Raw genomic sequence first — 27,394 nt, 5'->3', positions numbered from 1 at the left:
AGATCTGCGGTAACTTTTATTACAGTATATTGTTACAATTGTTCTATTTTACTATTACTTATTGTTGTTAATCTCTTACTGTGCCTAACTTATAAATTAAACTTTATCACAGGTATGTATGTATGGGAGAAAGCATAGTGTATATAGGGTTCGATACTCTGTGGTTTCAGGCATCCACTGGGGGTCTTGGAACATACCCACCGCGGATACGGGCGGCCACCGTATAGCTCTGTAGAAAGGCTGGCCTGAAAGAAGTCAGGTGGGATTGTGAATGTTTGTTTTCTCTATTTTCCAAGTTTCCACAATGACGTTTATTACATCCCTTCTCATCTTTTGTTTTGTTTTGTTTTCTCGTTTCTATAGAGCTTTTTGCTTCTTTTTTCCTACTTTCCTTGAAAAAGTTTGTTCTATTCTTTCTCTTCTACCACTGTAGAAACCGTAGGTTGAGTGGTTTCCTTTAAGTGTGTAACGTACACACAAACTTAACTGTAACTTTTATAGCTTTTCTAGCAGAGTCTCAAGTCTTTCATTGTCTTTGCCCTCCTCCTCAACGTGACAAGGATCTCTGCTTGTTCCGAGAAGCACTGAATATAGCATACCAAAGCTTGTTGAGCATTTTTCTACTCATTGTAACAGAAAAAAATGGTTTAAAATTTCTTACAGTAAGTAGTTTATTTGCCAGGATATTTTACAGCTCTGGTGTTGGTATCAGTTTCCGAGGGCTGCCATCGCAGACTACCACAGACTGGGCGGCTGAAGCAACAGATTTACTTTCTCCCGGTTCTGGAAGCCAGCAGCCGAGGAAAAGCTGTCGGCAGGGTTGGTGCCTTCCGTGGCCTCTCTCCTTGGCCTGTAGGTGGCGTCTCCTCACTGTGTCCTCACACGGCCTTTTCTCTGTGCATGCACGTGTCTGCGTCCGGGTCCCCTCTTAGAAGGATAACAGTCATATTGGATTAGGGCCCACGCTCGTGACCTCATTTTAGCTTAATTTACCTCTTTAAATTCTGAGGTTCTGAGGGTTAGGACGTCAACATATAAGCTTAGGGGGGCACACTTCAGTCCCTAACAGTGTTCTCCTGTATTCTGCTTCCTTCTGGCCTTAGTTCCCTTCTTCCTGAAGAAGTCCCCTAGCAAACAGCTGTGGGAAAGAAACTATGATCTCTGTGTGTCTGAAAATCTCTTCATTTCCTTCAGCATAAAGTAATTTTCCTGAGTATACCGTGCTAGGTTGGTAGTTATTTTCCCTTAGCACCTTGAAGATATTCATACATTCATGTAACATATATGCACTGTGTGTCAGATGCTGGGGATACAGCAGTGGGCCAGCCCAAGCCCCCGCCCCTCCCCGGGAGGATGCACTGTAGTGGGAGGAACGAGGAAGCATTTGTACAGGGGTGTGAACGTGAGTTTTCATTTCTGCAGGGTAGACGACAGGGTGGCATTGCCGGGTCACGTGGAAGACATTTTCCAGATTGGTCGCACCATTTTACAATCTTGCCAGCAATGTATGAAAATTAATTGCTTTTTGTATTCTTAAAGTTTCTGTATTTTTCTGTGCTGTACCTGGGTGAAATCTTGTCTAATTTGTTAGTTTTCTTTTCTGTTCACTTCATCTAGGCTAGAATTTATCTAGTCCCTTAAGCTGGGTTTTTTATATCTACATAGATATTCTTCATTTCCAGGAAGCCTAATTAGTTGATTATAGTAACTAATTTTTGTTTTATTTCTACTAGTTTTAGTATCACAATTTCTTTTTCATTTCCTGGAAGTCAGTTCTCCCTTTTATCTCTTTGTAGACCCTAAATATAATTTATGTTACGCTCAGTTTTTTTTCCCAGAGATTGGCACCTGAGCTAACAAGTGTTTCCAATCTTTTTTTTTCCTCCTTTTTTTCTCCTCAAATCCCCCCAGTACCTAGTTGCGTATTTTAGTTGTGGGTCCTTCTAGTTGTGGCATGTGGGATGTCGCCTCAACGTGGCCTGATGAGTGGTGCCATGTCAGCCCAGGATCCGTCCGAACCAGCGAAACCCTGGGCCACTGAAGCGGAGCGCGTGAACTTAACCACTCAGCCCCGGGGCCGGCCCCTACAGTCAGTTTTGATGACTCTCTTATTTTTCTTTCTTCTCTCTTTCTTTTCATTGCCATTTTCATGGAGTATCTTTTTTCCTCCCTTCACTTTCAGTTTGTGAGTGTCTTTAGGTCTGAAGTATGTCTCTTGTATGCAGCATATATATGGGTCTTGTTTTTTCATTCGATCGGCTGCCCTATGCCTTTTGATTGGAGCATTTAGTGCATTGACATTTAAAGTAACTATTGATAGATAAGTACTTATTGCCGTTTTGTTACTTTTTTTCTGGGTGTTTCAGCAGTTCTTCTCTGTTCCTTTCTTCTTCTCTTGCTCCCTTCCCTTGTTGATGGCTTTCTTTAGTAATATGTTTGGGTTCCTTTCTCTTAATTTTTTCATATTTATTATAGGTTTCTGGTTTGTGGTTATCATGAGGTTCATATATAATAACCTACATATATAGCAATCTATATTAAGTTGATGGTCTCTCAAGTTTGATGTCTTGCTAAAAGCTCTACTCCTTTACTCCCCTCTTCCCACATTTTGTGTTTTCACTATCATATCTAACCTCTTTTTTGTGTATGTGTATCTGTAAACCTCTTATCCTGGAAATAGATAATTTTAGTACTTTTGTCTTTTGACCTCACATTAGCTTCATAGGTGGTTAATCTGATACCTTTACTGTATGTTTGCCTTTACTAGTGATTTTATTGGGTTTTTTAAAAAATAATTTTCTTATTCCTATTTGTGGTCTTTTATTTTTCACTTACGTAAGTCCCTTTAGCATTTCTTGTAAGGCTGGTTTCTTTATGATAAATTCCATTAGTTTTTGCTTGTCTGGGAAGCTCTTTATCTCTCCTTCCATTCTGAATGCTAACCTTGCTGGGTAAAGTATTCTTGGCTGTAGTTTTTTCCTTTCAGCACTTTAAATATGTCATGCCACTCTCTTCTAGCCTGTAAGGTTTCGGCTGAGAAGTCAGCTGGTAGCCTTATGGGGTTTCCTTTGTATGTCACTTGTTGCCTTTCTCTTGCAGCCTTTAGGATTCTCTATCTTTTATTCTTGACATTTTAATTATAATGTGTCTTTGTGTGGGCTCTTTGGATTCATCTTGTTTGGTGCTCTCTGTGCTTCCTATCCTTGGACGTCTGTTTCCATCCTTGAGTTAAGAAGATTTTCAGCTATTATTTCTTCAAGTAGATTCTCTGCCCCTTTGTCTTTCTCTTCTCCTTCTGGGACACCTATAACATGGATATTAACACGCTTGATGTCGTCCCAGAGATCCCGTAGACTGTTCTCGTTCCTTTTCATTCTTTTTTCTTTTATCTGTTCAGCCTGGGTGCTTTCCTCTAGTCTTTCATCCAGCTCACTGCTCAATTCTTCTGCATCATCTAGCCTGCTATTGAGTCCTTCCAGTGAGTTTTTAATTTCCAGTATTGTATTGTTCAGCTCTGATTGGTTCTTTTGTATATTTTCTAGTTCTTTGTTGAAGTTCTCACTGAGTTCATCCAGTCTTCTCCCAAGATCAGTGAGCATCCTTATGACTCTTAGTTTGAACTCTTTGTCAGGTAGATTGTTTATTTCTGTTTCATTTAGTTCTTTTTCTGAGGATTTGTCCTGTTCCCTTATTTGGAATATGCTTCTTTGTCTCCTCATTTTGCCTCTTTCTCTGTGCTTATCTATGTATGACATGGGTCAGCTATGTCTCCTAATCTTGGAGAGATGACCTTATGTAAGAGATGCCTTATGTGGCCCAGCATGTGCTTCCCCCTTGTCACCCGTTCCAAATGTTCCAGGAGTGTCCCGTGTGTGGGCTACGTTTGTCCTCCTCTTGTGGCAGTGTTGCTCTTGCTGCGGGTGCCCAGGGAGGCTAGGCTGTCCCTCTGGCTTGCTGGTTGTTGTGCTCAGCTGTGTGTGGCTTATGTGGTCCTTTCAGTCACTTTATTGGGTGTGGGGAGACCCAGCACAGTTGGCTGCAAGGTCTAAAGGCACCTTCCTGTTGCAGTTTTCCTGTTAAGTGAGTAGGCTCCCAGCATGGCTGGTTGCCAGGCTCAGGGACTCAGAATTGCTGTAGGTCTCTGGCCTGCAAGGCTGTTGTCAGCTCTCTCAGGATTGCAGCTGAGTGGGGCTGGCCCCAGGCATGAGAGCACCCAGCTGTTTCAGGCTTTGGAAGGTGGGGCCAATCCCCTATGTGGCTGTTTGAGAAGCACAAGTGTGCTGCAGCTGACAAGCCCCACTGCCCTCAGGGCCACACACCATATCAACACAGTCCTGCCCTGTGTTCCTGCCCTGACCCACCAAAGCGGATCTAGTTGCCCCACTGTGGAGGTCCCACACAGTCTGCCAATGCAGGCCCACCCCTCATTCATGCCCTGCCCCACAGAGGTGGACCCATTCACCTGGCTGCAGAGGCTCTAGGCACCCTCCTGTGTGGGCCCACAAGTTGCCCGAGGGCTTGCTGTTGGATGGGGCCAGTCCCTAGGGCAGGCTGTCTGCACTGGCTGAGCTGGATTAAATCAGTGCTCTAGTGGGTGGGGCAGACCCTTGCACTAAGAGGCCATGGGAAGAACTCCAATGACATCTGCCAGCATCTGTCTCAGCACACCTGAACTAGGTCACAATAATGGCTACCACCAATGTCTCAGTCCCTGGGGAGGTGGTCCCAGCCTGGGGAGGTCTCACCTCTCACCGAGATGTGCCCAGAGCCTATCAAGTGAGTCTCTTTTCACCAAAGGATTGTGCGCCTTTCTTTCTGGTGATTTTAGGTTGCTTTCCGAAATGGATAAATTTGTGCGTGGGCCTTTAAAAGCAGGCTTTTTGTTCCCTTATGTCCGATAGCTTTTCTGGGGATATTGTTGTTGTTACTAGCCAGCAAAGGCAAATAGTATGACACTTGTCTTGGTTGTGCCGAGTCCAACAGCTGCTTATTGTGGCAAAGCTCTCTGGCTCAGATTCCCCCCTCTTCCAGGGAAGGCTGCATACCTTAAGATTGCTCCCAACTGAAGCACCACGGCTAAGCTATGGCTTTTTCCTCTCCAAAAAGGAATTTCTGCCTCTTCCACCTCAGTCAGCACTGTCCTTTGTTGTGGGGGTTCTTTTCATCCAGTTTTCAGTTCTCTCTCACAGGGGTAATTGTTCCAAGAATAGTTGTAAATTTGTTTTGTCTGTGGGAGGAGGTGAGCTCAGAGTCTGCCTACATTGCCATCTTGACACTGGATCCCAAAGCAATCTTGAGAAAGAAGGACAAACTGGAATCATCATGCTCCCTGATTTCAAACTATATCACAAATCTATAGTAATTAAGACAGTATGATATTGGCATAAAAACAGATGCAGAAATCAATGGACCAGGATAGGGAGCCCAGAAATAAACCCACACATATATGGTCAATTAATTTACAACAAAGGAACCAAGAATATACAATGGGGAAAGGACAGTCTCTTCAATAAATGGTGTTGGGAAAACTGGACAGCCACATGCAAAAGAATGAAACTGGACCACTATCTTAACACCATACACAAAAATTAACTCAAAATAAAGACTTGAACATAAGACCTGAAACCATAAATGTCCTAGAAGAAAACATAGGTGGTAAGCTCCTTGACATAGGTCTTGGTGATAATTTTTTGAATCTGACACCAAAAGCAAAGGCAACAAAAACAAAAATAATAAGTGAGGTTATAACATACTAAAAAGCTTCTGAATGCCAAAGGAAACCATTCAGCAACCCACTGAATGAGAGAAAATATTTGCAAATCATGTGTCTGATAAGGACTAATATCCAAAATATATAAAGAGCCCATACAACCCAACAGCAAAAACCAAACAATCTGATTAAAAAATGAGCAGAAAATCTGAATAGACATTTTTTCCAAAGAAGGCATACAGATGGCCACAGGTACATGGAAAGATGCTCACATCATTAGTCACTAGAGAAATGCAAATCAAAACCACAATGAGACATCACCTCACACCTATTGGAATGGTTATTATCAAAAAGACAAGAAATAACAAGTGTTGGAGAGGATGTGGAGAAAAGGGAACCCTTGTGCACTGTTGGTAGGAATGTAAATTGGTGTAGCAACTATGGAAAACAGTATGGAGGTTCCTCAAAAACTTAAAAATAGAACCATTATATGATCCAGCAATTCCACTTCTGGGTATTTATCTGAAGAAAACGAAAACCCTAACTGGAAAAGACATCTGCACCCCATGTTCACTGCAGCTTTATTCACAATAGCCAAGATATGGAAACAACCTGAGTGTCCATTGATGGATGAATGGATAAAGAAATTGTGGTGTATGTATACAATGGAATGTTATTCAGCCATAAAAGAATGGAATCTTGCCATTTATGACAACATAGATGGACCTTGAGGGCCTTAGGTTAAGTGAAATAAGTCAGACAGAAAAAGACAAAGACCATATGATCTGTCTTATATGTAGAATCTAAAAACAAAAAACCAAGCTCATAGATACAGAGAACAGATTGGTGGTTGTCAAGGCAGGGGTAGGTGGAATAAATGGGTAAACTGTTTTTTTAGTTTAAATAAGTTGTTTGAATAAATAAATTGCCATGTTTGGCTACCATATTAGACCACTCAGACCTAGAGCAGTGTTTATCAGAGTCTAATGTGCATGAGAATCAGCTGGGCATCTTGTGAAAGTGCAGATAATTCCGGGAGTCTGGGCTGGGCGTGTGAGTCTGCATTTCTAATCAGCTCCAAGAGGATGCTGATGCTTCTGGTCTGGAGACCATACTTTGAGGAGCAAATATCTATAATATGCTTGTATCCATTTATTTTAGATTATCACCTAAAAGGAAAAACCAAATTAAAAAATTCTCATAGGACTCTAACATTTTCAGGAGTTCTCAGATGCCAGTGTGAGACTCCTGTCCAGTGTCACCACTGTGGCATGCTGTCCTGGCCGCAGGTGTGTGGCCAACAGGGTTTAGTGGGCTTCTCTGAGGGCTTGCCCAGGGATGTGTGGGAACCTGCAGTGCCATCATGCTTGTCATACAAGGTTAAAAGGAATCTCTAAGAAGGACGCTTATTTCAACTTTCCTACTTTTTCTAAAATAAAAAATCTCCTTTTTTCTTACAGGGCTTGTGTGTGAAGCTGTGTGGAACTCTGAAAGACCATCAACCACGCCTCTGTAGTACAGTGGCGCCACCTGATGGTAAGCTGTCTCAGCGCTTCTTGGACTCTATGCTAACTTATTCCCATTCTCCCAAGTAAAGTGAGAAGGTGAGTTCTGAGCAAAACAGACTATTCTTGCATTCCCCCCACCCCATCCCACCCTACACCTGGCTGAGTTCAGTTCCTCCTTTTTCTGCCCCCATAACATCTCTGATGTCTTTTGGCAAACTCCCACCGCAGCCAGCAGAGCAATTACGGAGGAACTGGAAGCAGTTTCTGCCCTCAAGAACCTACCTGTTTCCCTAGGAGGACTCTGCGCAGGTAGCTGTAATAACTCATGGCCCTGCTGTAGGAAAATGCTGTGGAATATGTAAACTGGAGCATAATGAAGGCACTCTAGGAGCAATACAAATGCTTACAGGAATTCAGAGACTTAGGAGTTCCATGTCTCAGCATGCCTTTTTTGTACTTTAAAGTTATTTTTTTTAAAACTGAATTTTAGGGGCCAGCCCGGTGGTGCAGTGGTTAAGTGTACACGTTCCGCTTCTTGGCGGCCCGGGGTTCGCCAGTTCAGATCCCGGGCGTGGACATAGCATGACTTGGCGAGCCATGCTGTGGTAGGCGTCCCACATATAAAGTAGAGGAAGATGGGCACGGATGTTAGCTCAGGGCCAGTCTTCCTCAGCAAATGAGGAGGATCAGTAGCAGTTAGCTCAGGGCTAATCTTCCTCAAAACAAACAAACAAACAAAACCCTGAATTTTATCCATTCCTGTATTATCATCTTTTTCCTTAACAGAAATAACAATTAACTATAGACATGGCCTTCCGTTGATAACCCTTACTCTGCCGTCCAGAAAAGAGCGATGTCAATTTGTAGTGAAGCCCATGTTGTCAACGGTCGGCTCGTTCCTTCAGGACCTACGAGATGAAGATAAGGGGGTCAAGAGCACCGCTGTCCTCACAGCAGGTATGAATAGAGGCTTTCAACACTTCTTTTTCTCTTCTGAACTTTCGGTTTTTCACTTTGCTAGAAAGAACTTGATTCTTCTACCCTTGGCTTCTGCTGAGTTCTTTTTTATACATTAGTAATATAAAAACATTCACTTTATTGAGTAAGAAATTAATGAAATGAGTTTAATGTGAGTTTCAGTTACTTAGCCCCCAAATTTTTTCTCTGAGAAAATTTTAACATAGTCATTACCGTGCAGTTTTCAGCAAAATTTGAAAAATTAGAAAACGAAATGCAGTTTCAATGATTAAAATAGCCAAATAGCCAAGGAATAAATAATACACATGCATAGTTCATTGATCTTTGTTATAAAGCAATTACAGCCCAGTATGTTTTTTGGTAGAATAAGTTCTCAGGAAGAATATGTATATATTTTTTAATACCAGCAGAAGTGGTTAATCATTTAGACACTTTAAATTTAGGATGTAGCTTTTATGTCTTTGTGGTCTGAAATGGTCTTAGACCTCCTGCCCCTAAAATAGAGTAAAGAATTGTTTCCCGCAGCCCAGCAGACGGAGTCTACAAACAGAGACAAATGAGTCAGTCTGCACTGTCATTTTATTGTATTGTCACATGTTTAGAATAAACATTTAAAAGTTAGTGATTACTGTTGCCGTTTTGAAAAGGAAGTAAACATTCTTCTTCCCTGTCCATGTTCAGAACCAATTAAGGGATAGAGTAGTTGGAAAAATGGAGATTAAAGAATTTATTTACTCAGCAGATGTTTACTGAGCACTAACCTACGCCAGGCCCTGCTCTAGCTGCTGGAGGGAGAGTGGAGAACAGGAGGACAGAACTCCTGCTCTCGTGGAGCCCACATTTTAAGAGGAGAAAGAAACAAGAGGAGAACTCAAGTGTATCTCGTGTTAGGTAGCAGGTGTTGGGGAGAAGCGTGCAGCAGAGCGGGGAGGTGGGAGTGGGCGTGCTGAGGGGAGGAGCTCATGAGGGTGCCATCTGAGGGGAGACGGGAGAGTTGCGGGAGCTTTGCGGATGGAGAGGAGTCTGCAGGCAGAGGCCCCAGGTGGGAGCCAGCTGCACCGCAGCTGCAGAGGAGGCAGCTGGTGAAGGAGGGGAGGGGCAGGTTGGGGAAAGCCTTCTTGTAGGTTATTGTAAGGATTTTGGATTTAACTGGAAAGGGAGCTTTCTTCCTCATAAAACCAGGATCAGAGAGTAAGGTTTTATAGTCCTATGGCCACAATGGCCTAATCCCTCATGCCTGAACCAGGCAGACATTGTCCCCAATCATGGGAGCCCTCCACACCCATGGCCTTCCCCACAGGCCCAGGGCCTGCCTTCCTGAGCTTCTGAGAGCTCAGATGCAAACCCGGAGCTCAGGAGGGCACCAGGCACAGTGCGTGCCTGGGGGTGAGTACTCAGTAAGCGTCTGTGAAATGAATGAAGTAAGAGAGGTTAACACAATTGATGCGGGGTCGGTGAGCCGAGGAGTCGAAAGAAAGATTTCTTGGACTCTCAAGATCTGGCAGTAGTGCTCTTTTTATTTAGAGAATAGTGTGGGATAGCATGGGGACAGGACCCATGGGCAGTCAGAGCTTCTGCTGCATGGGGACAGGACCCATGGGCAGTCAGAGCTTCTGCTGCATGGGGACAAGACCCATGGGCAGTGAAGAGCTGTAGGCATGGGGACAGGACCCATGGGCAGTCAGAGCTCCTGCTGCTGCCCTGAGTTGAGGGTTAGGGCTAATTTTATAAGGCATGGGTACGTGACTTATTTTTACTGGAAAAAGAAAAGATGATGTAAAAAGTCATTAAATGATTTCAGTGCAGATGGGGTCTGGTTATTGCGCGGTCATATAACTTTCAGATACGAATCTGGCCATATAGATTGGCATGTAGGTGAGGATGCCCTGGGCTTCTCTCCCTGGGGCAGCCCTAATTCATACCATTAAAAAAAATCCACCGGGTCATATAGTTTGGCATGTAGGCCAGGTCACCTTGGGCTTCTCTAGCTGGGGCGGCCTTAATCCACATCACAATGATTGACATTGACCCTGCTTATTTCTAAAAGCTATTCGAGTAGCTTTGGAACTTAAAGCATAGAGAAAAAGATGAGAAATCTTAGAGAAAAGGAGCTCTTTGGACTGAGTGAAACACTTTATTGCAGTTGAAATCAATACTTGCCCAAGAATAGGTGGAAAACTTGCCACCGTGTCGCTGGCTCCTGGTAGTGTTTCAGGGCGTCTTCTGCTGATCCTGTATTAGTGTAAAGGATCACACGGTGTTCAACTGGGAAGTCACGCTCAGCTGGCATCTTTTCACATTAATATTTTAAGGAGCTGGTTTGAAGTCATTTAAATGTAAATTTTTAAATGACACTTGCAAAGTCAGATAAAACAATTGGTGTGTTGCTGATCTCTTTAGAAAGAGGCTCTGTGGGTGGAATTTGCCTGCATTTAATTTGGGCTTGAAAAGAGTGTTCTAAGCTTGTTACAGTTTTGCCTGTAGTGTGGGTTGAATTATTTGGCAGTTCCTGGGAAAATGGTCTCACACCCACTGATGAGCAGGAACCCAAACAGCCAAGTTTTAGGAGCAGAGCCAGGTGCAGACTTGGCTTGCTGCCTCCTGGAACAGAAGAACTAGAGAGAGCCAGGCAGGAGGCAGCAGCCAGCGTCGTCCTGTTTTACTAGCAGTGTTCCTGTCGTCACCAATATTAATGTAGCGGAAATAGTTCTGGTCAGATGTAACCAAGCAAATGCCAGGCTGAGGGAAAATGCACACCCTGCACTTGGTGTCACGTAATTACACGTGGCTGCTCTGAAGGAGAATCGATAGAACGAGAAACCCCCACCCAGCGCCAGGTTGGGCTTATTGTTCAGTGAGTTTGCCTTCTTAGCACCTGGGTTCCATTAAAATTTACTTCCAAAATATAACAGCAAAAACTAGGCCAAATGAGAATCTGTGCAAAGGACACTGAGGTTAAAATTCTCCAAAAGATTTTTTCCTGAAATGTCCTAGGATAGTTGAGATTACTCTTAGACTCTCTCCTGCCTCTCTCCACCCCCAAAAGTAAGCCCCACAAAAGCAGATTTACTCCTCAGGCTTCATTGTGTCCGCACCCTCCCTGCCATCCCAACCTCTCGAATTTTGCCTCTTTTCCTCCTTCCCAAGGTGGAAAGGGAGGGAGCCCGGCTCCTGGTGGTTTGCGCTGTTTTTGCTACCAAGTTGTTAACTAACGCAAATCAATTCCCTGTAGTCATTAAAAATAAGAGAAAGGCAGGTTTTTAAAAATGTTATGACCTGTGTGCCTATACACATGTGGCAGAGGCTTGGCTGTAAGCAGCAGAAACGGACCCTGGCTGAACAGAGGAGTGTGTCAGCAGGCTTTGAAATTGAAAGTGACACAACCCACGCTCAGAACAGGGCAGGACCCGAGGGAGGGCAGGAGCAAAGACCAGGCCAGCCCACGAATGGCCTGCTGGGCTCTGCTGCTGACACCCCCACCCCCACCCCATGCCTCCACTGATCTGGCAGTGCTGTGAAGAGGTCCCCCCTGCCAGTCTTTGCATGACTCTCTGCAGATGTAGTCTCGGCAGGGACGTCAGTCTGGATCCCAGCCCAGCCGACAGAGGGCGAGAGAGGGAGCACCTGCCTGCTCTGCTTGGTCCAGTGTAATGGAAGGTAGAGCAGCAAGGGAGCGTTCCTCCCAATGGGAATGGTATTGGGTATTGGGGAGCCCCACAGAAGGCAAACGTCGACTATAGTCAAGCGCCGCATAAGAGCATTTCGGTCAATAACGGACTGCACATACGATGGTGGTCCCATAAGATGAGTACTGTATAGCCTGGCTGTGTAGTAGGCTGTTCCACCTAGATTTGTGTTCACGCAGCAATGACATCGCCTAACAACACATGTATCAGCACGCAGTATCCTCCTTGTTAAGTGGCGCATGACTGTACTGTGTTCAAGACTTGGGTTAGTAAGTCTTTTTCTGTGTTGGAAAATGGTTATTACTGTTCTAAAGCAAGGACATGTTTTTTCTTTCAGATGGCAGTGAGATTCCAGCCTCAACCTTGATGGGAATTTTGCTAATGAATGATTTTAAACTTGTCATTAATAAAATAACATATGATGTACGGTGCCCCAAGAAGGGTAAGAAATACAGCTATGCAGCCATCTTAACATTCCCCTTTAGCTGTGGGACTTTTACAGGGAGCAAGTGTGTCGTAAGAATCTTTTAAATTAACCAAATGACCAGGAAGGCTTTGGAGAACCAATGTTTAAGCTTTTCTAGCAGGGATATCAATGAGGAGAAGTTGCCTGGTAGGGCTTTTAGTTTCATAAACTCTTTTAAGACTTCACTTTAGGATCTTGGATGCTTAATCTGACGTTACTGGGTTAAGAGGAGGTGGGCCTGAAAATCACGAACTCCAGAGTACATTGTTGTGCAGCTCTGAACTCTTTTTTTTATTAGACTTTATTTTTGAGAGCAGTTTTAGGTTCACAGCAAGATTGAGCAGACAGTAGAGTTCTCAGATGCCCCTGCCCACCCCCGGCCTCCTCCACTATCAAGCCCGAGTGGTACCTTTGTTACAATCCACGAACTTACATCAATACCTTATCATCACTCAGAGCCCATAGTTTACATTAGGTTTCGCTCTTGGTGGTGTACATTTTATGAGTTTTGACAAATGTGTAATGACATGGATCCAACATTGTAGTATCATACAGAACAGTTCCACTGTTCTAAAAGTCCTCTGTGCTCTGCCTAGTCACCCCTCCTTCCTTTGGTGAGGTGTCTGTCCAGGTCTTTGGCCGAATTTTTAATTGGATTGTTTGTTTTCTTATTGTTGGTTTTAAGAGTTCTTTGTATATTTTGGGTAACAGTCCTTTATCAGAACTGTCTTTTGCAATTATTTTCTCCCAGTCTGTGGCTTATCCTCTTATTCTCTTGACAGTGTCTTTCACAGAGCAGAGATTTTTAATTTTAAAGAAGCCCAGCTTATCAGTTACGTCTTTCATGGATTGTGCCTTTGGTGTTGTATCTAAAAAGTCATCACCATACCCAAGGTCATCAATATCATCTTCTAGGAGTTTTACAGTTTTGCATTTTACATTTAAGTCTGTGATCCATTTTGAGTTAATCTTTGTGAAGGGTGTAAGACCTGGGTCTAGATTCATTCTCTTGCATATGGACGTCCAGTTGTTCCAGCACCATTTGTTGAAAAGACTACTTTGTGCTCCGTTGTGTTGCCTTTGCTCCTTTGTCAAAGATCAGTTGACTGTATTTATGTGGGTCTATTTCTGGGCTCTCTGTTCTGTTTCATTGATCTGTTTGTCTCTTCTCTCACCAGTACCACACTGTCTTGACCACTTTAGCTTTGTAGTAAGTCTTGAAGTTGGGGAGTGTCCATCCTCTGACTTTGTTCTTTAACACTGAGTTGGCTATTTTGGGTCTATTGACTCTCCATGTAAATTTCAGAATCAGTTTGTTGATATCCACAAAATAGCTTGCTGTAATCTTGATTGGGATTGTGTTGACTTTATAGAAAAAGTTGGGAAGAAGTGATATCTTGACAATATTAGGTGTTTTTATCCATGAATATGGAGTATCTCTCCATTTATTTAGTCTTCTTTGGTATCTTTCATCAGAGTTCTGTAGTTTTCCTCATGTAGATCTTGTACAGATTTTGTTAGATTTATACCTAAGTCTTTCCAGCATTTGGGTGCTAATGTAAATGGTCATGTGTTTTTATGTCAAATTCAATTTGTTCACTGCTGGTATATAATAAAACAATTGACTTTTGCATATTAACATTGTATCCTCAGCCTTGCTATAATCACTTATTCCAGAGTCTTTTTGGTCAATTCTTTCAGATTTCTACATGGATAATCATATTATCTGCAAACAAAGACTCTTTATTTCTTCCTTTTATCCGTTGACCTTTTCATTGCCTATTCTCGTCTTATTGCTGTAGCTAGGACTTGCAGTATGATTTTGAAAAGAGTGGTGAGAGGAGACACCCTGCCTTTTCCCTGAAAGCTTCAAATTTCTCACTGTTAAATGTTATGTTAGCTGTAGGGCTTTTTGTATATATATATATATTTTTAATCAAATTGAGGAAGTTCTCTTCTATTCTTAGTTTGCTGAAAGTTTTCACTATGAATGAGTATTGGATTTTGTCAAATGCTTTTTGGCATCTATTGATATGATTATGTGATTTTTCTTTAGCTTGTTGATGTGATTGATTACGTTAATTGGTTTTTGAATATCAAGACAACCTTACGTACCTGAGACAAATCCCACTTCATCATGGTGTATAATTCTTTCTCCACCTTGTTGGATTCAATTTGTTAATATTATGTTGAGGATTTTTGCATCTATGTTCATGAGAGATATTGGTCTGTAATTTTCTTTTCTAGTGATGTCTTTGTTTGGTTTTAGTATTCGGGTTTTGTTGGTTTCATAGAGCGAGTTAGGAAGTACTCCCTCTGCTTCTATCTTCTGGAAGAAATTGTTGAGAATGGGTATAATTTCTTCCTTAAATGTTTTGTAGAATTCACCAGTGAACCCACCTGGGCCTGGTGCTTTCTGTTTGGAAGGTTATTAATTATTGATTCAATGTCTTTAGTAGACAATGGGAATAGGCCTTATCTATTATTTCATGTGTGAGTTTTGGTAGATTGTGTCTTTCAATGAATGAGTTCATTTCATCTACATTATCAAATTTGCAGGCATAGAGTTATTTATAGTATTCCTTTATTATCCTCTTAATGTCCATGGGATCGACAGTGATGTCCCCTCTTTCATTTCTGATATTACTAATTTGTTTCTTCTCTTAGCCTGGCTAGAGGCTTATCAATTTTATTGATCTTTTCAAAGAACCAGCTTTTGGTTTCATTGATTTTCTTTATTGATTTCCTGTTCTCAATTTCATTGATTTCTGCTCCAATTTTTATTTGTTTTCTTCTGCTTATTGTGAATTTAATTTGCTCTTCTTTTTCTAGTTTCCTAAAGTAGAAACTTAGATTATTGATTTTAGATGTTTCTTCCTTTCAAATATATATGCATTCAATGCTATAAACTTCCCTCTGAGCACTGCTTTCACTGGATCCCACAAATTTTGATAAGTTGTATGTTCATTTTCATTTAGTTCAAAATACTAATTTCTCTTGAGATTTCTGCTTTGATCCATGTGTAATTTAGAAGTGTACTGTTTAATCTCCAAACATTTTGAGATTTTCCAGCTATCCTTTTGTTATTTACTACTTTAAATTTTTTGTTATTTGTACTTTAATTCCATTGTGGTCTGAGAGCATACATTGTAGGATTTCTGTTCTTTTGCATTTGTTTGAGTGTGTTTTATGGCACAAAATGAAGCCTAGCTTGGTGAATGTTCCCTCTGAGCCTCAGAAGAATGTGCAATTTGCTTTTGTTGATGAAGTAGTCTATAGGTGTCAATTCTATCCAGTTGATTGATGGTGCTGTTGAGTTCAACTGTGTCCTGACTGACTTTTTTGCTGGCTGGATCTCTCCTTTTTTTTTTTTTTTTTTTAAGGAAGACTGGCCCTGAGCTAACAGCTAACATCTGTTGCCAATCCTCTTCTTTTTCCCTGAGGAAGATTGTCACTGAGCTAGCATCTGTGCCAGTCTTCCTCTATTTTATGTGGGATGGTGCCACAGTCTGGCTTGACGAGCAGTGCTTGGTCTGAACCTGGGATCCGAACCTGTGAACTCCAGGCTACTGAAGTGGAGCCTGTGAACTTAACCACTGCACTACGGGGCTGGCCCCTGGATCTCTCCATTTTTGATAGAGAGGTGTTGAAGTCTTCAGCTATAGCTGTGGATTCATTTCTCTCTCCTTGCAGTTCTGTCGGGTTTCCCCCTCATCCTTCGACACTTTTTTGTTAGGTACATACACATTAAGGATTCATATGTCTTCTTGGAAAATTGACTCTTATCATTATGTAATGCCCTTCTTTATCCATGGTAACTTTCCTTGCTCTGTTTTCTCTGCTATGTCTGAAATTAATATTGCTACTCCAGCTGTCTTTTGATTAGTGTTAGCCTGGTATTATCTTTCTCCATCCTTTAACTTTTAATCTATATATGTCTTTATATTTAAAGAGAGTTTTTTGTAGACAGCCTGTAGTTGGGTCTGGTTTTTTGATCCAGTCTGACAATCTCCATCTTTTAATTGGTGTTTTTAGATCCTTGATATTTAAAAGTGATTATTGATATAGTTGGATTAATATCTACTGTATTGGTTACTGTTTTCTATTTGTTACCCTTGTTCTTTGTTCCTAGTTTCCTCTTTCACTTTTTCTTTGCCTTTTGTGTTTGTTTTGTTTTTGCTGAGGAAGATTTGCCCTGAGCTAACATCTATGCCAATCTCCCTCTATTTTGTATGTGGGACACTGCCACAGCATGGCTGCCAAGTAGTGTAGGTCCGTGCCCGGGATCTGAACTTGTGAACCCTGGCTGCCCAAGCAGAGCACAACAAACTTAACCACTATACCATGGGGCTGGCCCCTGCCTTTTGTGGTTTTAATTCAGCACTTTATATGATTGCATTTTCTCTTCTTTCTTAGCATATTTGTAATACTTCTTTTTTTTTTTTTACTTTTTTACTTGTTGCCATAGAATTTACAATATACGTTTACAACTAATCCAAGTTCACTTTCAAATAACACTGTATATATTGTTTCATGGGCATGGCAAGGCCCTATTATAACCAAGTGTTCCCAATTCTTCCCTTCCATCCCTGTCATTCATTTCACTTACACATAAGCCATAATCATTGAATACATTTTTGCCATTATTATTTTGAGCAAACTGTACTGTTAGATCAATTAAGAATAAGGAAAAAGAAAAATGTTTTAATTTTGTCTTCACTTACTCCTTTTCTAATGTAGAATTCCTTTCTTTATATAGATCTGAGTTTCTGACCTGTATCATTTTCCTTCTCTTGAGAACTTTTAACATTTCTTACAAGACAGGTCTCCTGGCAATAAATTCCCTCAATTTTTACTTGTTTGAGAAAGTCTTTATTGCTCCTTCACTTTTGAAGGGTAATTTTGCAGGATACAGAATTCTAGGTTGGTTTTTTTTTCTCTCCTCACCTTAAGTATTTCACTCCACTCCCTTCTTGCTTGTATAGTTTCTGAGAAGTTGGATATAATTTTTATCTTTGCTCTCCTGTAGATAAGGTTTTTTTTCCTCTGGCTTCTTTCAAGCTGTTTTCTCTGATTAGCGGTGGTTTGAACATGATCTGCTAAGGTGTAGGGTGTTTTCTTTCTTTTTTTGTGTTTGGCATTTATCATGCATGAGCTTCCTGGATCTATTTGTAGTTTGGTGTCTGACATTAATTTGGGGAAATTCTCACTCACTATTGCTTCAAATATCTCTTCTGTTCCTTTCTCTCTTTCTTTTCCTTCTGGTATTTCCATTGTGTGTATGTGACACCTTCTGTAGTGTCCCACTGTTCTTGGATATTCTGTTCTGTTTTTTTCTCTTTTCAGTTTGAGAAATTTCTGTTGACATCCTCAAGCTCAGTGATTCTTTCCTCAGTCATGTCCAGCTACTAACGAGCCCATCAAAGGTGTGCTTCATTTCTGTTAGTGTTGTTGATCTCTAGCATTTAATTTTGATTCTTTCTTAGAATTTCCATCTCTCTGCTTACATTACCCATCTATTATTGCATGTTGTCTGCTTTTTCCAGTAGAGCCCTTAGCATACTAATTATAGTTATTTCAAATTACTGGTCTTATAATTCTGCCCTGTCTGCCTCTGGTTCTGATGCTTGCTCTGTCCATTCAGACTGTGATTTTTGCCTTTAGTATGCCTTGTAATTTTTTGTTGCCAGCTGGACATGACACACTGAGTAAAGGGAACTGTGGTAAATAAGTAATATGATTGTAAGGTATGGGGTAGAGGGGAAGCATTCTGTAGTCCTGTGTCTCAGTCTTTAATGAGCCTGTGCCCCTGGACTGTGAACTCCCAAGTGCTTCTCAGTTTAATCCCCTCCTTAGGTAGGACAGGATGGCTAGAGGGTGCTGGAGCTGAATATTTCCCTTCCCCATGTGGAAGGCTGGAGGGAGTTAGAGGTGAATGTTTTCCTTTTCCTAGGTCAGTTGGACTCTTTTAAAATTCCAATAAGTTAGGCTCTGGTAACATGACTGCTCTTGAGTACAGGCCTTGTTAAGAAGAATAGATGCTCGGATCTATTTCAAAGTGGCTACTTTTCCCCTCCCCCTGCTGGAAGCACAGGGGATTTTTCTCCAGTATTCACTGTGGGGACCTGGCAGAACTCCTAGAGGTAAAACTCATGAAAGAGTGGGCATGCCCGGCCAAAGCTGCGTCCCACTGGGCTTTTTAACTCTGAGTTGTCCACGCAGACCCTCCAGCAATTCAGTTACAGTTCAGTCTCCTACCCCAGCACTGGTGCCCGGAAGTTGCTGCTTGAGGTCGTCTGCTCTGGGAGGCTGTGACTCTCTGTGTTCACCTCTCTCTCCAGTTTTGTGGGCAGTGGTTTGCCCTGTGACTTCCATTCCCCTACAGATCTAAGAAGAGTATTGATTTTCAGTTTGTTCAGCCTTTTACTTGTCAGGATGGAGTGACGACTTGCAAGCTCCTTACACGCCAGACCTGAAACCAGAAGTTTTAACTCTTTTTTAAAGAGAGTTTTTCTTTCATGTCAGCCATCATTACTTTAGATATTTCTCCTGTTCCTTTCTCTCCCTCTTCTCCTTCTGGTGTTCCCATTATGCATGTTATATGTTGTGTAATTATCCCACAGTTCTTGGATATTCCTTTTTTTCCATTCTTTTTTCTCTTTGCTTTTCATCTGGGAAGTTTCTATTGACATATCTTCAAGCTCAGTCTTTCCTCCCCTGTGTCTAGTTTACTGATGAGCCTATGAAAGGCATCATCATTTCTGTCACAGTGTTTTCCATTTCTGGCAACTCCTTTTGCTTCTTTCTTAGAGTTTCCATCTTTCTGCTTGCGTTACTCATCTGCTCTTGCATGCTGTCCACTTTTTCTTCAGAGCCTTTACCATATTAATCATGTTTGTTTTAATTTCCCAGTCTGATCGTTCCACAGTCTCTGCTCTATCAGATTCTGATTCTGTTGCTTGCTTTGTCTCTTCAGATAGTTTTTTTTCTTGCCTTTTACCTTGGCTTGTAATTTTTTGCTGAAAGCTAGACCTGATGTATTAGGTAATAGAAACTGAAGCACATAGGTCTTTAGTGTGAGGTTGTATGTCTATCTGGCCAGGAGTTAGGCTGTTTCTGTTTGCTGTTTCTGTTTGCTTCATCCGAGACTGAAGTTTCTCTAGTGTCCCTATTTTTGTCTCCTCTGTTGTCTTTGAGTTTCCCTAGAAATTATTTCTTTTAATAGAGTCTGTGTCTTACACAGAACCAGAGCCCAGCAGATTTGGTGTTAATATGCTGTTGGGGGAGGGCAGTCTATAATCTTATGATTAAATCTCAGGTTTTTTATTGGGCCAGAGTTCTTGGACTGTAACGTTGAGGAAAGTTTCTTAGCCTTTTTTTCTCCCTTATGTGAGACCCAAAGGCTGGGGGGCCTGGAGTTGGCTAATTGCTCCTCCTGCAGGTCAGAGAATGCTTTGGGAGTTTCCTTATTATGGAGAGAGTGATGCTCAGGGATATTTCAAAATGGTAATTTTCCCTCTCCTTGCTGGAAGCAGGGGCGTGTTGTTCTCTGATCTTCACTGTGAGAACCTGCTGGGGCTCCTGGAGGAAAGCCCATGAATCTGGGAGTTTTTATTTCTCAAACTAGTCAGCACTCAGCCTCCAGCACTTGGCCAGCTACAGTTGACGTGTTCCTGCCACTGCAGGTTCCAGAGGCTTCTGCTCCCAGTAAGCTGTGATTGCAGTCTGTTGGAGTAGGAGGAAGGAATTCATGACTCCAGGCCTTAATAAATAGGTGATAAAATGATAGATCAATAAAAAAGACAAGGCTCTTGTTTCCAAGTGCTGACTGGTCAATGTGGGAGGGCCGCTGGAGTTGAAAGCATCATATCACAGCCACATTCTGCATCAGGCGAGAATCATCAATAGGGATTAAATGCGCTGGAGTCGGTAGTTAGATAAAGAAGATGCTTAAAAAAAAGGAGGGGGGCAAGTCACAAGGACACAAGAGCTTCAGGGGCTCCCACTGGCCGTAACTGGTACAATTTGAATACCATTGGCTCCCTATCCTTGTAACTTTCCTTTGTTTTTTCTTTTTTTTTTTCTAAACCATTTTCTGACTTTCTGGTATAACTAGATGATCCAGGCTGATACCTGAGCATTGCTATCACCCATTTCTCTGAAGATCCCCCAAAGAAAAATATATTGTTTTGAACTTTAATTGTATGTTTGAAAACTTTATGGAATTATCAAACATGTATAGAGAAAGTAAAGTGAGTTAGTCATTTGAACAATTATGAGTTTTCTCCTTTTCTTAATTCTTTAAAATCAGGGCAATCAGTATTTAAGCCCAAAGAGAGAAGGATGGCAGAAGTTGAGAAGTATGAAAATGGAGACCCCTGTTAAGGTACACATTTCACGTCCAGTGAGCCCCCAGTACTCTGGAAGGCCTTCCACTTCCTGTTCTCTGGGTTGAGCATTTGAAGGAACAAGTGGAAGTAAATGTTTTCAGGGCATCTGATTGTCTTACATGACCTTCCTCTCCCCCAGCCCCAGCGTGTAACTTAAGCCTCAGGTTCAGGTGGACTGAAGTGTGGCCTTCCAGCTCCCGCCAGCTCACTGGAAGGAGGACCCTCTCCCTCCCTGCCTGGGGGGCTGTTCACTGGGATTGAGCTCCAGGGGTGGCGCCCACCCTGGAGACGTGAGGCTGACAGAGTGCTCACTGGTCTGAGTCAGACTTGCCCAGTCTCAGAGTGTGAGTTAAATCAACAGGGGCACAGCAGGCATGGTTGGAAGGAAGATGACAGAAATGGTGCTGGAGGAATAGAAAATGAAATTTACAAGATGATCAATTTGGAGTTTTGAACAACATTTATTTAAACTCCATTTCTCTTCTAAAGCATTGCCAAATTTGGATTTGAAAATTCAGGGTATGAAAATGAAATCCACATGGAAGACACATATAAAAGGAATAAATAGCTTCTCAAGAAAAAGAAAAATTGTCTGTCATTTTGGCCTTTGTTAGGGGATGCCTCAGACAAATGTTTAGCCTGGTAACACAGCATGTGAGTCCTGTGGTGCCCACATCTCTGTGGAGCATAGCCGAGGGCGCTTGTTATTGAACTCAGGTAAACATTTTGTGTCACCTGACGAAGACTCTTTCCTTGACCAAACTCTGGTCAGGCTCCTCTGAGCCTTGTTCTCGACTCGGCTCAACTGGCCTGTAAAACCTGCGGTCTCAGCACCTGCCCTCTGCCCAAAGAGACTGGAACAAACGTACAGGGTTTCTAACAGCTCAAGGCCATGTCCTTGGGGTGATGGGTCCAGCCACCTCAGATGCTGGCCTGAGAAACCTCAGTGCTGCTGGAGAATTGGCTGTTCCAGTGAAACCTCGTGATAGGGCTGGTAGGTGTGTGACGGCCCCCTTTGGATGGCTGCTTTAGAAAGCTTCCATTATCAATCCCGTGTCTGCTCCTTGGAAGCGTAAATCTTCTACCGCCCAGAACTGTCTTCTTGAGGTCTTGAGAGCTGTCTTTGAAATGTAGACTTTCCAGGCAGTGACTCTTGCTCTCACCCCCAGCCTGGTGGGGCCCTGCTCTGCTTGTGCCGCTGACGTCTGCTTGTTTCTGTTCTGTTGACAAACCCAGATGGCCTGGTCACGTTAACCAACCCCAGTCCCACTTCTTGTAAATTTCCACTTTCCTGACTGTGCTTGAGCCGGAAAGTCCCCCCAGCCCCGTTCGCTCATTCTCCCTTTAAAACGCCAGGCCACCTCTGCACAAGTGGAAGTTGAGTTCAGTTCACACTGGACCCCCTTCCCTATTGCAATAGTTACTGAATGAAATCTATCCTTACCACTTTAACTAGTGCCTGGCTTTATCTTTGGTACACTCCCCAGCTTTGGACAAAATCGTGCCCTTCTACACCTTTCTTCTGTATGTAGACCTTTTAAGTATCAGTACATTTTTCATCAGAACAAAAGGGCTCTCACTGTTCTACAAATCTCAGAAGCCTAGAAAGGAACTTCTAGTTTTCACCTCTATGTGGCAGCTTTAGCCTAGATGTGGAAGGGGTGTTTATCAAGCAAGGGCTCGCTGCCCGATGCACAGGGAAACCAGTACTATGGCACTGCTTTGGGGAGAAGAAAGCTTTATTGCAAGTTCAACCAGCAAGGAGACATAAGTTGGGAGTGGGAGTGGTTATGCAAAACGCTAGCTTGGTAGAGTCTGATTGGAGGGTGAGAGTGTAACAGTCTTATAAGTACCGAGTGTTACAAATCAAAGGAGCCTCGCTGCTTCTTAGGTTCCCTGGGCCACTTTCTCATCACACTTGACTTCCGCAGTTAGAGAACTTTTGGTTCCTAGGCGGCTCTAGGTCATCTGAGGACAAAGTTTCCATCCTCTGAGCATACTCCAGCTACATGACTTGCAGGTTTTGCTCATTGCTCCTGCAAGATAACTGTGATATTTTGTTATTGATACAGTAGGATACAGTACGCATTGGTCTATGATAGTTACAGGGTTAGAGACCACAGTGGAGTTTTGAAGAAGTGGGCAAAGATGGAGGAGAAGTAGCCTCTGGACTGCTGGAGAGAACTGGAACATCCCTGGGCTAATACTGACTCTGGGATCCCAGATCTCAGTTGTCTGCAGTTGTTTGCTGCTGCCTGGCGGGGAGGTCTTCTCCTCCTCTCCCTTGTCCTGCTCCATCAAATTCTCTTACAGTGGTGGGCAACAGTTGCAACCCTCGGGAGGGTATCATTCCAGCCCAATTTCATGTGCATTTATAGACCCACAGAGGCAGAAGGATGAGAGAAATCCATAATCAAAAGAACTGGTGTGAAAAACTCAGAAACCGTGACTGCCTTTCTTTTCAGTAGGAACCTCCGTTCACAACTACATCTTGTTGTTTAAAGAACTCCCCTTGTTGAAAGGGAGGCACACTCTAATCGCTTTTGGATTCTGGTAGATGGATACTCCTCTGCTGTATGAAGATTTTTGAAGAAACAGTAAAGCTATATTACAAAAGAAAAAAGACAAAAACAATGAATTTCAAAGCTGTCTGGTAATTTATCATTCCGGATTGTCTTTATATGAGAGGGACTAATGGGATCATCTGAGACAGGAGAAAGGCCGATACCAAACGCCTCCCTAAGGTTTGGGAGCTCTCAGGGGGCCCACCATGGGGATCAGATTTGGGTCTCCGACTTCCAGACCCTGGAGGAAAAAATGTGGTGCCTGCCTTATGTTTCCTTTGTGTCTCTTCCTAGAAAAACTGAGTTGTGAGCACACTGCTGAGATGGAAAACGTGAAATCCTTGGTGCACAGACTGTTTACAGCCTTGCACTCAGAAGAGTTTCAGAAAAGGAGAGAGCGCCGTTTACTGGAGAAAATCGACCAGCTGACGGGACGGCTGCAGCCCCTCGAGCAGGTGAGGGAGCTTCGGGGTGAGGCGTTGGAAAATGATACCCAGCGTGACTGAGCGCTCTCCACGTGAGCGTTTCTCTGGATGCTTTCCCGACGCGCCTTTTCTCCTTTCGTCCTCGCCATGAGCCCATGAGTTTGATAGTCACCTTCCTCCTTCAGATGAGGAACCAGACAGCAAAGGCACGAAGCTCGTCATATACGGGCGAGCCGAACGTGAACTGCGGGTCTGACTCCGGAGCCGCCGTCCCACGCTCGGTGCTGTGCTTCCTCCGCACGGACGGGCGGCGGCGTCTCTGAAGGAGCAGGCTGCGAGCTGGGACGCACCAGCTCAGTGCGACCAGTTTCTTTCTCAGAGGCGGCCCGCGGCCCAGCTCTGCTTAACGGAACTGCAGCTGCCAAGTTAGCAACGGCTTCCCAACAGCTGAGCGCAATCAGTGGGGGAGGAAAAGATGACTTTCTTTTGGGAAGAGGGCCAGGGGTGTGTTTCTCTTAATTTAAGGGAAAGAATTGCATCGTTTAAAGTTTTTTTTCGCTTTTTCTCCCCAAATCCCCCCAGTACACAGTTGTATATTTTAGTTGTGGGTCCTTCTAGTTGTGGCACGTGGGATGCCGCCTCAGCGTGACCTGAGGAGCGCTGCCATGTACGTGCCCAGGATCCGAACCGGCGAAACCGCGGGCCGCTGAAGTGGAGTGCGAGAGCTTAACCACTCGGCCACGGGCCTCTAAGAGTTGCATCTTTTAAACGTGTGACCCCACTTGTGATTTTTACAAATGGGTTGGTGTGTGTGTATCTTTGTATATGAATAGAAAGTTTCTGGAGATAAGTGAAACTTTTAATAGTGATGGCCTCTAAGGATACTTAGCGTATGGCAGAAGGACTTTTTAATTGTATTTGTTGGATTGAGTACCCACATTTTTATTTTCTCTTTACTTTTTAAAAAGTTGGTAATATATTTACTTGTATTAAAATTTAAAAATCTAAAAAGGTGCCCAATGGCAAGTTTTCCTCCCACCATCCCCCCAGTTCCTGGACTCTCCACCCCTAGGAATCATTTCAGATTGTCTTTATCTAGGTACAAAGAATTATACCTATATTATTATTTTGTTCCCATCTTCAGAAAGGGGCGCCCACTGTTCCACACTCTTCTCACCTTTTCTCACTAACACTGTCTCCTGGAAAGATCCCCATATTGGCACACAGAGAGACTTCTCATTACAGATGCGTAATAGCTTCATGGATATGATAACTTTGGTCTTTTAAGAATGAACCTGTAATGAATCCTGTGTGTGCAGGTGCACCTACAGGATGAATTCCCAGAGGCGGACTTGCTGGGTCCAGGAAAAGAGGCATGTAGTTTTAGTTAGGTTTCAGAGGACGACATCTGAGTTTTTCATTGTAAACCCTTTTATGCCATTAAATTTTTTTTTCCATGAGCAGGTATTACCATTATAATTTAAAAAATGATTTATTAATGAACTGATTTGGTAATGATTACTCATTAGTGTATATGTTTTATAAATTTTTTTTCATGAATCAGACCTCTTTAAAGTATTACAGATATGCATTACTTTTGGTCCTTTTTGCTTTTTTTTTCTTAAACTGTTGCACTGTGAACTGAGCTAATAGCTGGTTTTTTCCTCAGATGAAAGCTAGAATCGAAGCTCGCTCAGAAGCCAAAACCAGCGGCCTCCTGTGGGCCGGACTGGCGCTGCTGTCCGCTCAGGCGGGGGCAATGGCCTGGCTCACGTGGTGGGTGTACTCCTGGGATATCATGGAGCCAGTGACGTACTTCATCACATTTGCCAATTCCATGGTCTTTTTTGCATACTTTATAGTCACTCGACAGGTGAGTTGTTTGTTAGGAAAATGGTTAAGTTAGCACATCTTTTGCATAGAATTCCTTACCTAAGTCAAGTAATGAGCAGTAAAGCTTTTTTATTTACTAAGTTACTGCTGTCTGGTTTTTTATAAACTGGTTAATGTTTGTTGTTGGTTTTCCCAAGGCTGGATAGAGATTTATATACAACACAGAAACTATATATAACCTCTATAGAGAAATAAATAGTGAAACTCAGAGTCTTCCATTGAGATAAATACATCAAATTTATGTTCTCTGTGCCCTTGCTTATAAATAAAGTTGAATTTGTATTGCAAAACGCCCAGTGACGTTAGCTTTGTCTCGTGGTTACTTTGCCAAAAGTCTCCGTTTCCCATTTTCTCCTTCTGTCCCAGTATGTGTGCTCTCTCTTCCCAGCTTGCTTGCCTGTGGCGGGAGCCACTCATCTCAGTGAGACTGACCGTGTTCCCCTGTTGCCTTGTGCTGTCTAGTGGCTGCGGCCATATTTTACTGTCCACCTTCCTTGGCTTTGGTGTTCCTGAGGCATTATGTTCATTCAGAACAAGTCCTGTTCTTTTTTAGGATTATACTTACTCAGCTGTTAAGAGGAGGCAGTTTCTTCACTTCTTCCATAAGAAGTCGAAGCAGCAGCAGTTCGATGTGGCACAGTACAACCAGTTGAAGGAGGAGCTCGCTAAGGTACCTTATTGCAAATGCGCCATCTGAGAGCTGGTCCCTGCGGCAGCCAGGCTTTGGTGTCAGGGAAACGCCGTCTCGGCTCATCCTCGCGGGCCGGGCGCGGTCCCAGACAGACTTCCGTGCACTGAGGTTCCTTCAGTCAATGGTTGAAACGTCTGATGTTAATTTCCTATCCTACAGTTTTATTCTCATCTTGGTTTTTCTACAAGGGGCCAGCTTTAAATGTGTCTGTGAAAATGTCATAAGTGGCTGAGATAGTAAAACAAACCTTTCCATGGGATCTATTCCCACGTCTGTGTTTTCAAAGAAAACACGTCCACAGCGAGCTCGGTTGCAGGTTTGTAACCAGCGAGAGCATACAAGAGAGTCGAGCTGGAGGAAGGTGAACACTGATAGAGAATTTTCTAAAAGGATTTATGTTTCTTCTCCTTAAAAATAGAAGAATCAGTGTGGTATTCCACCCTTGTCTTTTCCATCTTTCAGATGAGAAAACAGAGGTGCTTAATTCCCTTGCCCAGGCGCACGCTGTTACAAAGTGGGGAAACCAGGCTGTGCACCCAAGAGTGTGGCTCTGGAGCCTCTGCTTCCACGGCCTTTCTCTCTGGCCTCCCAATGGACTCATTAGCTTTGTTCAGATGGTGACTTCTCAACACATAGCAGATTTTTAATTTTTCTCAGTAATTTTATAAGAAAAAACTTTGGTAAAAACATCTTCCATTGCTTAATGCATGCTCATTTGATAGCCAGTAATCATCATATCTTCTGTTACCTGTACCCTCTAAACTACCCATGCCTCAACTTTAAAAAAAAGTATTCCTAGAATTAAATTTTTAATTCAAAAATTGGAGATAAAGAGGCCTTTTTTAAAGGAAATTCATGTAATCCCTACATAGGAAAAATATGATACTTTTTTGTTTTTAGTTTAGTGGATACTCTTACATTTGAATGACCCCATCCAAGGATGCCAAGGAATGTTCTTCCACCCAATTAATAGCACTGGGCATTTAAGATTTAAAGTAGCACCCTGTGAAGTGTTATTTTTTTAAGGCAATAGTTGAGGAAAAAGGGAAACTGATCAGAGTGTTTCTTTTTTTTAATATAATC

At 42.7% G+C, this 27,394-nt stretch overlaps 1 protein-coding gene across 1 annotated transcript in view; it reads left to right on the top strand.

The window, feature by feature from the left end:
• MCUB (mitochondrial calcium uniporter dominant negative subunit beta) overlaps positions 1-27,394 on the top strand; it is an 83,669-nt gene that overhangs the window by 55,820 nt on the left and 455 nt on the right. Inside the window, exons 2-7 of the mRNA XM_070611754.1 lie at positions 7,171-7,246; positions 8,005-8,175; positions 12,220-12,324; positions 23,597-23,757; positions 25,397-25,600; positions 26,174-26,290. Of these exons, the coding sequence (XP_070467855.1) occupies positions 7,171-7,246; positions 8,005-8,175; positions 12,220-12,324; positions 23,597-23,757; positions 25,397-25,600; positions 26,174-26,290 (834 nt within the window). The remainder of the gene's footprint in view (positions 1-7,170; positions 7,247-8,004; positions 8,176-12,219; positions 12,325-23,596; positions 23,758-25,396; positions 25,601-26,173; positions 26,291-27,394) is intronic.

The sequence above is a fragment of the Equus przewalskii genome, chromosome 2 (genome assembly GCF_037783145.1).
Source record: "Equus przewalskii isolate Varuska chromosome 2, EquPr2, whole genome shotgun sequence".
Taxonomy (NCBI): domain Eukaryota; kingdom Metazoa; phylum Chordata; class Mammalia; order Perissodactyla; family Equidae; genus Equus; species Equus przewalskii.
Note: the sequence above shows the minus strand (reverse complement) of the source record. Positions and strands in the feature narration are given on the sequence as shown.